Source organism: Xenopus laevis, chromosome 4L, assembly GCF_017654675.1.
Source record: "Xenopus laevis strain J_2021 chromosome 4L, Xenopus_laevis_v10.1, whole genome shotgun sequence".
In the NCBI taxonomy this organism is placed as follows: Eukaryota; Metazoa; Chordata; class Amphibia; order Anura; family Pipidae; genus Xenopus; species Xenopus laevis.
The window spans coordinates 121107033-121120488 of record NC_054377.1 but is presented as its reverse complement, the minus strand read 5'-3'; the positions used below and the strand labels follow the sequence as shown (position 1 = coordinate 121120488).

The following is a 13456-nucleotide window of genomic DNA, read 5'->3' as shown; positions in this document are numbered from 1 at the left end:
AGCACTTCTGTTCAGGGTTTAATTAAATGACCCCTTATATATTTTTGTCATGGTCATAGTCAATAGGTACCACTGGAACATATTGATCATCTCAAAAAATATCAAGCCCTTTTCACTTTTTGCTTGATTTTTTTTTTTAAATGTGGCTTTAGAAGGATACTGCCAATTGTAGTTCCATAGCAGGCCAAGCATTCCTGATTTATCTGAAAATTTATAGGTATTGACAACCATTCTTTAGATTGTAAGCTGGGCCCTCCAATTGTATTCTTAATATGGATGCATAGGTTGTTGTGCTGTGTTAATTGCTGGCACTAGATAATGATGGTGATGATGGTGAACCTTAAACTTCAGTGGGAAAACACTTTGGTCTGTATAATATTAAACTATAAGCATATTAATGCTTACAATTATGTTATGTTTTTGCAGATCCGTGCACCTATGTAACAATGCCGTACAGAAGCATTGTAAGAACTCCCCGAAGCGTCATCCTAATCTTCCTGCAGAAAACATGTGGTATGACTTTCAGTTCAAAGAGTATCTGCAGATGACAGGAGCAGATGATGCATGGGAGGAGGTGATATTGCCTGGCATGAAGGAAATAATTATCAATACAATGAAGAGTGCCCAGGATACAGTAGTGCACAGGAAAAACACATTTCATCTATACGGTGCAGATTTTATGTTTGGTGAAAATTTCCAGCCGTGGCTGATAGAAATCAATGCCAGCCCTGCACTGTCAAAATCAACTTCTGTAAGCAGCAAGCTCAGCGCCCAGGTTCAAGAAGACATCCTACGTGTTGTTCTTGACCGAAAGGAAGACAGCAGGTGTGATGTGGGCGACTTTGAACTTCTATATCAACAGGTATGTAAATAATAATCAATATTTGCCTTTATACTGATTAATGGTTAAATGAAACACATTTACACATACTAAACTGTGACTGATTAGGCAACCAACAAACACAGGTTAGGTTGTGCAAAGTACTTTGCAATGCTAGAGGAGGAGGTTTTTTGTGTAGGGTTTTCTAAACACACTGCTTTGGCTGGACACTATGGGGCAGATTCATTAAGGGTCGAATTTCGAAGTTAAAAATACTTCGAAATTCGACCCTCGAATTGAAATCCTTCGACTTCGAATATCGAAGTCGAAGGATTTAGCGCTAATCCTGCGATCGATCGATCGAAGGATTTTTCGTTCGATCGAACGATTAAATCCTTCGAATCGAACGATTCGAACGATTTTAATCCAACGATCGAAGGAAAATCCTTCGATCAAAAAAAGGTTAGCAAACCTATGGGGACCTTCCCCATAGGCTAACATTGACTTCGGTAGGTTTTACCTGCCGAAGTAGGTGGTCGAAGTTTTTTTTAAAGGGAAAGTACTTCGCCTATCGAATGGTCGAATAGTCGAACGATTTTTACTTCGATTCGTTCGATTTCGTTCGTATTCGAACGAATTTAACCAATTCGATGGTCGAAGTACCAAAAAAATACTTCGAAATTCGAATTTTTTTCATTCGAATCCTTCACTCAAGTTTCAGCAAAAGATCTCAGGAAGATACATTCCAGAGTTATTGGGTCTCGGACCACTGAGCCTTTAACATTGTGGGATTTTTTAGAACAAGGATAGTTATATAGCATAAAAAGTACTGCTGTTCTAACTATTTTACCACGTTTTATTTTAGCCTGCAATTAAAATTTCAAAAATTTCAAAAGAAAAAATGCTAGTAAAAGGAGATGCCATTAAAAAACCGCGCCTGCTAGAGAAGCGATATACTCCAAGTGTCATCCAACATGACTGCCAGAGTTCCAGCAAGCTAGATGACTCAGTTGCCTATAAAGGAATGAAAATAAAGTTGGAAGTTCCTAGTACTTCTAAGAAGATAGATATACTTCCTAGGAAGATAGTATTAGACGACATCAAGGGAGGAGCCAAATCCGTAAAAGCAAAGGATATTGTAGTACCAAAGAAAGTAGATTATAGTTTGCCAAAGCTTCCCAACCTAGATTATAAGCAACCAAAGCCACCCAGACAGCTGCGAGATCCTAGCAAAGAAAGACTCAACCTCCATCCAATAACCAAGCGTACTTTAGAAAAGCATCTCACAGCGAAAGATACCGTGAGGAAACTGGATCCAGAAAAACCTAAAACTCTGCCCTGTTTATTCTGCAAGGGGCTGACATGTACTTGCCGCAAACCCTTAAAGAAAATTTGAAGCAACTATTTTGGAAGATAATAAAATGAGACAGATATTTTTGTATATTATATATTTTTATATTAATACAGATATTTTTGTATATTATATATTTTTATATTAATACAGTTTCTAAAAAATAAATTCAGATTTTAGTTTTTCTTTATCAAATATTTGTCAAAGTCACAGCCATTTTAGGAAATAGTAGTCAAATAACAGTCACAGGTGTCATTTAAGATACAGTTTACATTAAGATACGGTGTAAAGGTTGTCAGGTGCAGAGGCGCCCTAGCAACTAGCTGACCAGCTCGCCCACCTCCTTTCCTGACGCTAGCACACATGCGCTGTGACGCTGCTCGCTCATTTATGCAATGGTAGATGAGCGCGCAAGCTGAGGTGTGTCCGGTCTAGGGGCAGGCAGAAGAGGTAGCTGCCCAGCGCCCTTCAATCTTTGCACCCTAGGCAGCTAGGGAAAGATATAGAAATGCTGTATATTGCAAATTAAATCCCTAAAGCAGATATGCTAGCATTTTTCTATATTAATATCTGTTTCAGTAGCTACAGAAAAGCTTTCAAACCATAGTCATATGGAATTTACTTCAGGCATTGCTGGTCAGGGAGGTATAAAAAGGAGGTGTTATATTGGTTACCTTTGAGCGGGTCTGGACTGAGAATTAAAATAGGCCCTGGCATTTCAGGTACACAGAGGCCCAATCAGCCCACACAGAGTCCCAAACTGTCCCCACCAGCCCATTAATTACTGACTTTCTATGGCACCTTATAGCAGCCCCTCTGGCATTTGTCAGAACGCTCAGATTGCCAGTCTGGGCCTGCCTTTGAGCAGTGGTGTAATTAAACCTTTCTGATCCCCAGCAAATAATTTCAGGGCCTTTCCTTTCGTGCAGTTACAGGGGCTACTCCCTACTACAGGTACTACATCACTGCCTTTGCGATTGATAGAACTATAGGGGACCAACATAAAAAGAATACATAGAATTACTTATATTTTATTACTAGATATTTTATTAGCTTATAAAAATATGTCACACAGTGGCCGGCCAACCTACCATAATATAAATTTTAATGTAATTAAAGCAGAAGGAAAGGCTGTGTTTACTTAGGGGTGCCAAAAGTTAGACACCCCCAATGATTGTATTTACTTAACTGAAACCCCAGGCCGATGCTCCTATTGGCAGAAAACTGCACCAGTCCGGGGGTTCTTCCAGCGGTCGCTTCCTTTTTCCTTTTTCCTTGTACGGGTGCACATGCTCAGTAGCGCAAAAAGCCCAACTTTAACGAAAAATTTGGCTATTTCATCTACTGCACACGAGTCTGCCCTGGGAAGCCGATCTCTCCTTGGTGCTCACTGGAAGAACCCGGTCCAGTGCAGTTTTCTGCTAAAAGGAGCACCGGCCCGGGGTTTCAGGTAAGTCAATACAATCACTTGGGGGTGCCTAACTTTTGGCATCACCACATATGAACTACAAACCAATTTGTAGCAAGTAGGGATGTAGCGAACCGCCGCCGATGTGTTCGCGAACGCCGTTCGCGAACACCGGCATAATTTGCGAACTGTTCGCGAACTGTTCGCGAACTTCGATCATCCGAAAATCGTTCGATTCGAACGATCGAAGGATTTTAATCGTTCGATCGAACGATTTTCGTTCGAATCGAACGAAAATCGTTCGATTTTAGCGATCGAATGGTCGAATGGGCGACCGATTTTGACGCGAACCCCTTATTGGCGAACGTCGCGCGACGTTCGCGAACTTGCGGCGGACGCGAACAGTCGAAGTTCGCGCGAACTAGTTCGCCGGCGAACAGTTCGCTACATCCCTAGTAGCAAGGTGGATTACAGCTACAAATGAAGAGATGCAAATTGATTGCAGCAAGAAATAAACTGCCTTCATTCAAAATTAGTAAAAACTTGTCAAATCCCACAGGAAAACATATATTTAATAGAAATCTGTATAAAACAAACTGTGAAACAACTGTCATATACTCACAGTATTATTTACATGAAGCAGGGTTTTACATATGAGCTGTTTTATGCAATATATTTTTATCGAGACCTACATTGTTCAGGGGGTATAGTTTTCCTTTAAAAATAATCTTCTATACGAAGCACTTCGATAGTCTTCCTCTACAGCAACACGCCCTTACACTAATAGATTAAAAGCTCTTTGGGGCAGGGACCTCTTCTCAACCGTGTACTGAAACACATAAGCACTTTAGCATAGATGTAGCTATTTTTAATGTATAATATACAGCATTATATCTGATTGTGTTTATGCCTTGTAAAGCATTGTGTACATTTGTGGTGCTATATAAATAAGTACAAGTATAGGATCAATTATGCAGAAAACAGTTATCCAGAAAGTTAAGAACTAGGGGAAGGCCATCTCCCATGGCTAGATTTTATCCAAATAATCCAAATATTTAAAAAAATCCTTTTTCTCTTTAATAAACAGTAGCATGTACTTGATCCAAACTAAAAAATAATTAATCATTTTTGGAAGGAAAACCAGCCTATTGGGTTTATTTAAGGTTTACATGATTTTCTAGTAAACTTAAGGTATGAAGATCCAAATTACGGAAAGAGCCCTTATCCGGAAAACCCCTGTACATACATACATACACATACATACCAATGCTTCTATATATCTATAACCTTTTTGGTTAGGAATTAAGGGGGGGGGGCAGAAGGCCAGTTAGGGGAACCCCTGGAACTATAACAGGGTGATGGTACTGTATCCCTGATTTAATGCATCATATATTTCTGTAGAAATACATTTACAGACTATACACAAAAGAGAAATAGTGTTACCCATGACCAGATTTTTGCTGAGCTGATGCATTTTGCAGAAGCACAAAAAATCCTGCACCAGTTTCTCATCTGCTGCATTAGGCTACATCGTGCATCACTAGAAGAGAACGTGAAAAACTGTAAGATCCCGTTGCGGATCCATTGGATCAGACAAGATGCCAAAAAATGTAACTCTTTCAGATAAAAATACATTACACTGACCAGTTAATTCCATACATTATAACGTTTCTACTTATTGTCAAACAATAATCCTCCAAAATATTTGACGTGTATGTTGTTATTCAGAGGACTCATGCTAAGCCTTTGATGGTATTAGCCCTGTGATCACAATCTGCTGAGTTACTTTTAGTTCTGGAGATGCCCCTCATGGGCAGCAGGGCACCATAGATGTTTTTATAGCCAGCTTCTCAAGACTCTCAGAAGTAGAAGCTCCCTGCAGGCTGGGGTCATGTTCTTCCCCAAGTGCCAGTAAAGAGGAGCTGCTTCCTTCATCTCTGTATACATTTATAAGAAATAAAAAATATCACCATCAGTGCAAAAATAACCAAAATGAGGCAAACCTGATTTGCTCACAGAAACCCCCTTATTCGTTGTATTCATTTTAATGTTAAAGAAAAAACAATCAGGTCCTGTTTTTGAATTATGAATAAACAATAATAAAAGTAAAATAGGGTATACTGTAGTATGTGATCCAAGTATAGGAGAAGGAAGAGGAACTCCAGCAGTATTACTGCAAACAACTTTTTATTCCGGGCAGTGGTAAACACAACATGTTTCGGTTTCAATACCCTTTATCAAGTGAATAAGGACCATTAATACGTGCACCCGTGCACTTTGACCTATACAACATAGTGCAGTCTGGGTAATCAATTTAAAGAGAAATGTACTAACACATTTTAAAACATTGGTGCGTATATAGGTTGTATTGCAACACATAAATAGTGAAGCCGGTGCTCAGACCATAATTGTGAGCACAGATATAAAAAATACAAAAGCTTAGGGCCACACTCTCTGCTTGTCTGTAACATGGATTCCCTGCTAGAGGCTGCTGGGAGTTGTAGTCCATAGTGAGGGGGTAAAGTGACACTTTACACATAAATAGTACAGCCAGTGCTCAGACCATAATTGTGTGCACAAATATAAGAAATAGAAAACTTTGCAGCATACAAAAATTAAAACAATTAAAGTTAAAAAATCCCAATCTTGTATTCATCTTTATTTGCTTGTATCCAATTGCGATAAGTCCAGGATGGTTAAAAAATGTCCATTTGTTAAAAAAGAACAAAATGTCCAATAAAATAGAAACAGTGAAACAATTTCCTGAAAGGAACAAAAGGTATCAAAAAATGTCACTTTAGGCCACTGTCTAACTAAAACCTGGCCTACTTAACGATGAGACACTGCACATAATGGCTGTCCCAGGTAAAGAAACCTGAACCAAGCGTGTAAGGGCAAGACATCCTAAGGTCAAAGGGATACAAAAATACCCAATTTTTCAACACTCCCTATGTGACCCAGCATATATTATGTGGATTATAGTACAATATTTACGCCAGCATATATTGTAGTAATTTATCTCCTGTAACTCACCCTCATTACATTTACGGCAGGAGATCTGTGTAAGACTGCATATAACTGGCATTGAATCTTTATAGTCTTAATATCTGCGAAAAGACAATATGCAAGAAGGCTACCACAACTTTTGTTACAAGAAGCAACTTAAACTGTATTGGTCATTCATCCCATGAGGTATAACACTATCTAAGTGCCTAATCCACCTGGCTTCTCTTTGGAGTCGTTTTTTATTCCAATCCCCTCCTCTTACTGGTTTTGGAACTACCTCCAACACTTTCCATTTCAATTGGCAAATGCTGTTACTGCTGAAAAAATGTCTTGATACTGGTGTATCAGTGTAGGTGTCTTTCTTGAAATTGCGGATATTGCCCTTATGCTCCTTTATGCGAGTATTCACAGACCGTATTGTTTTTCCCACATAGAGCATTCCGTATTCCATATACATACTACATACTGTAGAATGTATATGGGAGGTATGGCCAATTCACAGCAGTACTTTTGCTGGATTTGGATTCGGCTGAATCTTTAGGATCCATGAGTAAAAGTCGTGATTTCAAATGACCGAATAATGCAATTTTTTTTAAAAATTTACCACAAATATAAATAGGACTGTGCAAAAGGGGGTTCAGATTTAGTTTAGCATTCAGTCAGATCTTTTATCAAGGTTTCAGAATTTAAGGATTCAGAATTCTGTGTATACTTAGCATATGACCAGTAGTGATGGGTGAATTTATTCGCCAGGCGTGAATTTGGCATGAATCTCAGCGATTCGGCGCCGGCAAATAAATTCACGAAATTGCATTGAAAATTCGCCAGTGTCAAAGTTTTCCAGTGTCGGAATTTCGAGTCAAAATTTGAGATTCGCAAATTTTTCACCCATTTCGCGAATCCCTGATCCTTAGAGCTAAGGCAAATGAACCCAGGTATTACGAACTGACACACCGCAGAGAAGCAATACATAGTAACATAGTAAGTAAGGTTGATAAAAGACACATGTCCATCAAGTTCAATCTTTTTTTTTTTTATTTATTAACTACCTATCTGCCAGTTGATCCAGAGGAAGGCAAAAAAACCCATCTGAAGCCTCTCCAATTTGCCTTAGAGGGGGAAAAATTCCTTCCTGACTCCAAAATGGCAATCGGACTAGTCCCTGGATCAACTTGGACTATGAGCTATCTCCCATAACCCTGTATTCCCTCACTTGCTAAAAAGCCATCCAACCCCTTCTTAAATCTATCTAATGTATCAGCCTGTACAACTGATTCAGGGAGAGAATTCCACATCTTCACAGCTCTCACTGTAAAAAACCCCTTCTGAATATTTAGGCGGAACCGCTTTTCTTCTAATCGGAATGGGTGACCTTGTGTCAGATGGAAAGGCCTACTGGTAAATAAAGCATTAGAGAGATTATTATATGATCCCCTTATATATTTATACATAGTCATCATATCACCCCTTAAGCGCCTCTTCTCCAGCGTGAACATCCCAAATTTGACCAGTCTATCCTCATAGCTAAGATTTTCAATACCTTTTACCAGCTTAGTTGCCCTTCTCTGTACCCTCTCTAATACAATAATGTCCTGTTTGAGTGATGGAGACCAAAACTGTATGGCATATTCTAGATGGGGCCTTACAAGTGCTCTATACAGTGGAAGAATGACCCCCTCCTCCCGTGACTCTATGCCCCTTTTAATACAGCTCAAGACCTTATTTGCCCTTGATGCTGCTGACTGGCATTGCTTGCTACAGCCAAGTTTATCATCTACAAGGAATCCAAGGTCCTTTTCCATAATGGATTTGCCTAGTGCAGTCCCATTAAGGGTATAAGTGACTTGGATATTTTTACATCCCAGGTACATGACTTTACATTTATCAACATTGAATCTCATTTGCCACTTAGCTGCCCAGATTGCCAGTTTGTCAAGATTGTGTTGCAAGGATGCCACATCCTGGATGGAATTAATTGGGCTGGATAGTTTTGTGTCATCTGCAAACACTGATACATTACTTACAACACCCTCCCCTAAGTCATTAATGTCCCATTAACAACCACCCTCTGTACCCGATCCTGTAGCCAGTTTCCTATCCACGTGCAAACGACTTAATTTAGCCCAACAGACCTTAGTTTAGAAAGCAGTCGTTTGTGGGGCACAGTATCAAACGCTTTGGCAAAATCCAAAAAGATCACATCTACTGCCCCCCCACTGTCCAGAATCTTACTTACCACATCATAAAATGCAATCAAATTCGTCTGACATGACCTATCCTTCATAAAGCCATGCTGATTGTTGCTCATAATGCCATTCATTAGGACAAAATTTTGAATGTGATCCCTTAAAAAGTGTTCAAATAATTTGCCCACCACAGATGTCAAGTTTACTGGCCTATAATTGCCAGGCTGGGATCGTAATCCCTTTTTAAATATTGGAATAACATCATCTTTTCTCCAATCCATAGGCACCATACCAGATGACAGTGAATCTGAGAAAATCAGAAATAAGGGCTGGATAATCAGGTGGAAGCCTGTATACTGGGTCACTCAGAGTATAAACATCAATGGCAAAACAAATCCGTAAAGTAATAATAGTAAATGCAAAGTTTAATAGAGATAGGAACTGGTGCAAGGTGAAAAATATAGTGGATAAAGTAACCATATAAAAGCACGAGGCTAAAGCCCTAGTGCTTTTATACAGGTCACAGAACTCTGAGGTGACTTCTAACTAGGGATGTACCAAATCCAGGATTCTAGATTCGCCAGGATTTGGCCTTTTTCAGCAGAATTTGGCCGAATCCTTCTGCTTGGCCGAACCGAATTTGCATATGCAAATTAGGGGCGGGAGGGAATTCACGTGACTTTTTGTCACAAAACAAGGAATTCAAAAATGTTTTTCCCTTCCCACCACTAATTTGCATATGCAAATTAGGATTCGAATTCAGTTCGGTATTCGGCCAAATCTTTCACGAAGGATTCAGGGGTTTGGCCGAATCCAAAATAGTGGATTCGGTGCATCCCTACTTGTAATATCCGCATATTTTGCAACAGGGGGTACTTTATTGATTATAATACACAAGCTTCAGTGAGTCATGTGACAATAATGACATCACTAAGTTTCGATTATAACCAATGACATCACTTAGCACCATTTTAAGGATATCATTTACAGGATATTCATGGTTCTTGTTTATTATAAACAAATATACAAGCAATATATACAAGTGATAGGAGCAATCGGTAGGCAGAAAAAGAATGCAGTAATCATGCCAAAAGGTTGAGTCAGGCAGCAGGCAATGGAGCCCAAGAACAGGCAAAAGGTCAAAACCAGGAAATCCACAGAAACAGGACAAGGAGGGGACAGAAGTGCAGGAACAAGGCTGGGGTCACAGAACAAGGAAGGAACTCAGGAACGATGAACCAGATGGATTCTCAGAAACACAAATAGCAGGAAGGCCAGATCTTCAGCTGTAACTTAATGACCAAGCAAGGAGCAATGGTCAGGGACAGGCTTATAAAGGGTCTTAATTAGTGATTAAGTGAACAAATTTATTGGCAGCCATGGATTAGCAACGAAATTCAGAATTTTGCCATGTGCAAATTTTTTCGTGAAACGCCCATAAGAAAAAACGCCCATTGACTTTAATGCATTAGGACTAAAAAGTTGCCATAAGAAAAAATGCCCATTGACTTTAATGTATTAGGACAAAAAAGTCACCATAAGAAAGCGAGTTGAAGCAAGAAAAATTTGTTGTGTGTAAAAACGCCCATTAACTTCAATTTCGCTGTTCTGAGAACTTTTTTCACTGTTTTCACGAAGTTTGGGTGACACAGGACAGATTCACTCATCCCTAATCTTAATTACATGATGATTAACACATGAACCTAATAAGGTGGGCAGAGGAAAAAGCAGACAGAGAGAATACAAGCGGTGTACAAGTAGAAATGGTCAGGACCAGCCCTAAATACCCCCAGTGGCTCACATGGTAAGTACATAATCCCAAAAATGCAAACACCAGCGTTCAAATCCTGGCTGGCCCTGACACCAAGGGGCAGATTTACTAAAGGGTGAAGTGGCTAACGCTATTGACAATTCACAGGCATCTTTTCGCTATTTCGAACGCAAATTCACTAAAATGCAGATTTTACTGAACGTTACCTCTTTCGCCAGAGTTGCCTTCGCCATTTCAGACCAGGCAAGCGCATTAAAGAAGCTAAATCTTCCTCAATCTTCTGTCATTTACATTATATTCTGTGAGCCGAAAATGCATCAAAGTCCAAAAAATGCTGGCATCTGCTGATTGCCTGCAAAAGACGTAACTTGAACTTTTTTTGGGTAACCAGTTTCCCCCATGCATTTGCTAACATATGGAACATTCATTTTACAGTGGGCTCATGTGTAGGGCATTAGAATAAATCTATTGTCTTTATTAAGGTTTCCTGGACATGTGTTTTAAAAAGTGTAATTTGTAAGTATATGCACCAACATTTAACATGAAGATGTCCATACAACTTTAAATTTTCCGCCCTATGCAAATTGCCGCAGTGCTGTACAGTGCATAAAAGTACAATATATATATAAAAGTATACACAGGGAAGACAAATCACATAATAAATATACACAGAATAAAAAATCTGTCACGTGTGTTAAATGGAGACTGTTGTACAGGTATGGGATCTGTTATCTGGAAACCCATTATCCAGAAAGCTCCGAATTACAGAAAGGCTGTCTCCCATAGACTCTCTTTTAGCTAAATAATGCAAACTTTTAAAAATGATTTTCTTTTTCTCTGTAATAATAAAACAGTAGCTTGTGTTTGATCCGAACTAAGATATAATTAATCCTAATTGGAAGCAAAACCAGCCTATTTTTTTAATATTTACATGATTTTCTAGTAGACTTAAGGTATGAAGATATAAATTATGGAACGATCCATTATCTGGAAAATCCCAGGTCCCGAGCATGTAATTTAACATGGGAAAGGTGATAACACACAAGTGAAATACGGTTACCAATGAATCATCACACTAGCAAATAAGAGTATAATCATCAGAATTAGTGTTTTCTACCTGTTTTTTTTCTACCTGTTTTAATAGTGATGTGCTAATTTACACTCTTTGTCTGCATTTAGATTTCACAAGACATATTAAGTAAAATCTATCACCAGTGCCAGTTATGTATTAGAAAGAAAGACTAATTTGTCCCATGAGTTTATTAAAGCCTAGATGACCTGTTATTAAAAGATCAGAGACAAAAAAAAAAAGCAAGCAGGGAGGCGCTGAGCCTGGAAATAAAGTTGTAAAGGATTTAAAAAAAAAAAAAAGATCAGAGACAAAACATATTGACCGGCTTTCAGAACATACAGTAGTTCTCTTGGAAAGATTTAGTATGTAATTGACATCTCACATAAATATATGAACTTGCTGTTGTCTTGAAATTTCTTATAGTGGCGTGCTGACCTAGGAACACAAAGTCCTTACTAAAAACAGTAACACCAAGCGCATATTTGTGCCTGAACGATAATATGTTTTAATGACTCAAAGACTTTTTAATGACACCTTTAGCTCATGCATTGGCATTTTTATGTTTACTTTTTAATACAGTCTTAATGGGAACTGTCATTTTGATGAAATAATCCAGCAAATATTTTTCTTTTTAGAAGTTGGCTTTATCATTCTGTTTTTATTATTTTTTTGAGATACTCGTTATTATATTAGAGAGATCCCTCACCCTATAATAAGTTTCATGCTGAAAACTACTTAAAAATTGGATATGGCAGGTAAACATGTTCAGATGGTAGTGAAAATGTCAGTCAGTGATTTTCCTATTGTAACAGTTTTACTTATTTGGATGTTAGGCACATGGAGGAGAAAGGCAACAGTGAAGATGGAGCACATGGAGGAGAAAGGCAACAGTGAAGATGGAGCACATGGAGGAGAAAGGCAAAAGTGAAGATGGAGCACATGGAGGAGAAAGGCAAAAGTGAAGATGGAGCACATGGAGTAGAAAGGCAAAACTGAAGATGGAGCACATGGAGGAGAAAGGCAAAAGTGTGGATGGAGCACATGGAGGAGAGATACAGCAGTGAAGATGGAGCACATAGAGAAGAAAGGAAACAGTGGGGCTGGTCAATCCAGTTCAACTTTTTATGTCTGAATAAAACCTGCCTAACAGCTAGTTGATCCAGAGGAAAAAACTCCCATCTGAAGCCTCTCCAATTTGCTCCAGAGGGGGAAAAAATATGGCAATTGGACCAGTCCCTGGATCAACTTATAATGATATTTGAGGTTAGTTTCCATCAGGTCTTTGTTAGGCCCTTGTTTACATTATCTTGCTTAATCATTTTAGTAACAGAGAGGATGGAACACATGGAGGAAAAAGGCAACAGTTGGGATGGAGCACATGGAGGAGAATGGACAGTGGGTATAGAACACATGGAGGAGAAACAAAACAATGGGTAATATAGGCACATAGGAGTGAAACTGGGCATAAAACATATGGTGGAGAAAAGAACAGTGGGAATTGAGCATAGTGAGGAGAAATGAGACAGTGAGTGGGGATGGAGTACAGGGAGAAAAAACTTAGTAGTGGAGATGGAGCACTAAAGCCTAAAGTATGGGCAATATCCCACAACTAGCTGGCATTACAACAGCTAATTAAACTTCATCTGACTTCTACCTATAATTTGGCAATGTAGAAGACAATTATTCTTTATTAAACAATTGGTGCCTTCTCTATATATTTTCTGCTAGGAACAGAGATGGCACACAGAGCACTATTCATCCAGCCGCAGAGCACTATACATCACTTCATTGCACCTCCCATTGACTTAAATGGGAAGCACTTGGTGTGTTTTACAAGCTGTC

General features: G+C 38.9%; 1 protein-coding gene across 1 annotated transcript; it reads left to right on the top strand.

Moving 5' to 3' along the window:
- Nucleotides 1–340: 340 nt before the first annotated feature.
- Nucleotides 341–12812, top strand: LOC108714556 (tubulin monoglycylase TTLL3). Its single transcript, XM_018258896.2, has 2 exons — nt 341–862; nt 12448–12812. Exons 1-2 carry the CDS (start codon nt 398–400, stop codon nt 12472–12474), a joined length of 492 nt encoding a protein of 163 aa, XP_018114385.2. The 5' UTR covers nt 341–397; the 3' UTR covers nt 12475–12812.
- The last annotated feature ends 644 nt before the right edge of the window (nt 12813–13456 follow it).

What these genes read in the sequence shown, in the direction of transcription:
- LOC108714556 (XM_018258896.2), top strand. Translation starts at nt 398, where the DNA reads ATGCTTACAATTATGTTATGTTTTTGCAGATCCGTGCACCTATGTAAC. An exon ending in TTGAACTTCTATATCAACAG is followed by an intron (nt 863 to 12,447) that starts GTATGTAAATAA and finishes TTTGGATGTTAG; the next exon opens with GCACATGGAGGAGAAAGGCA.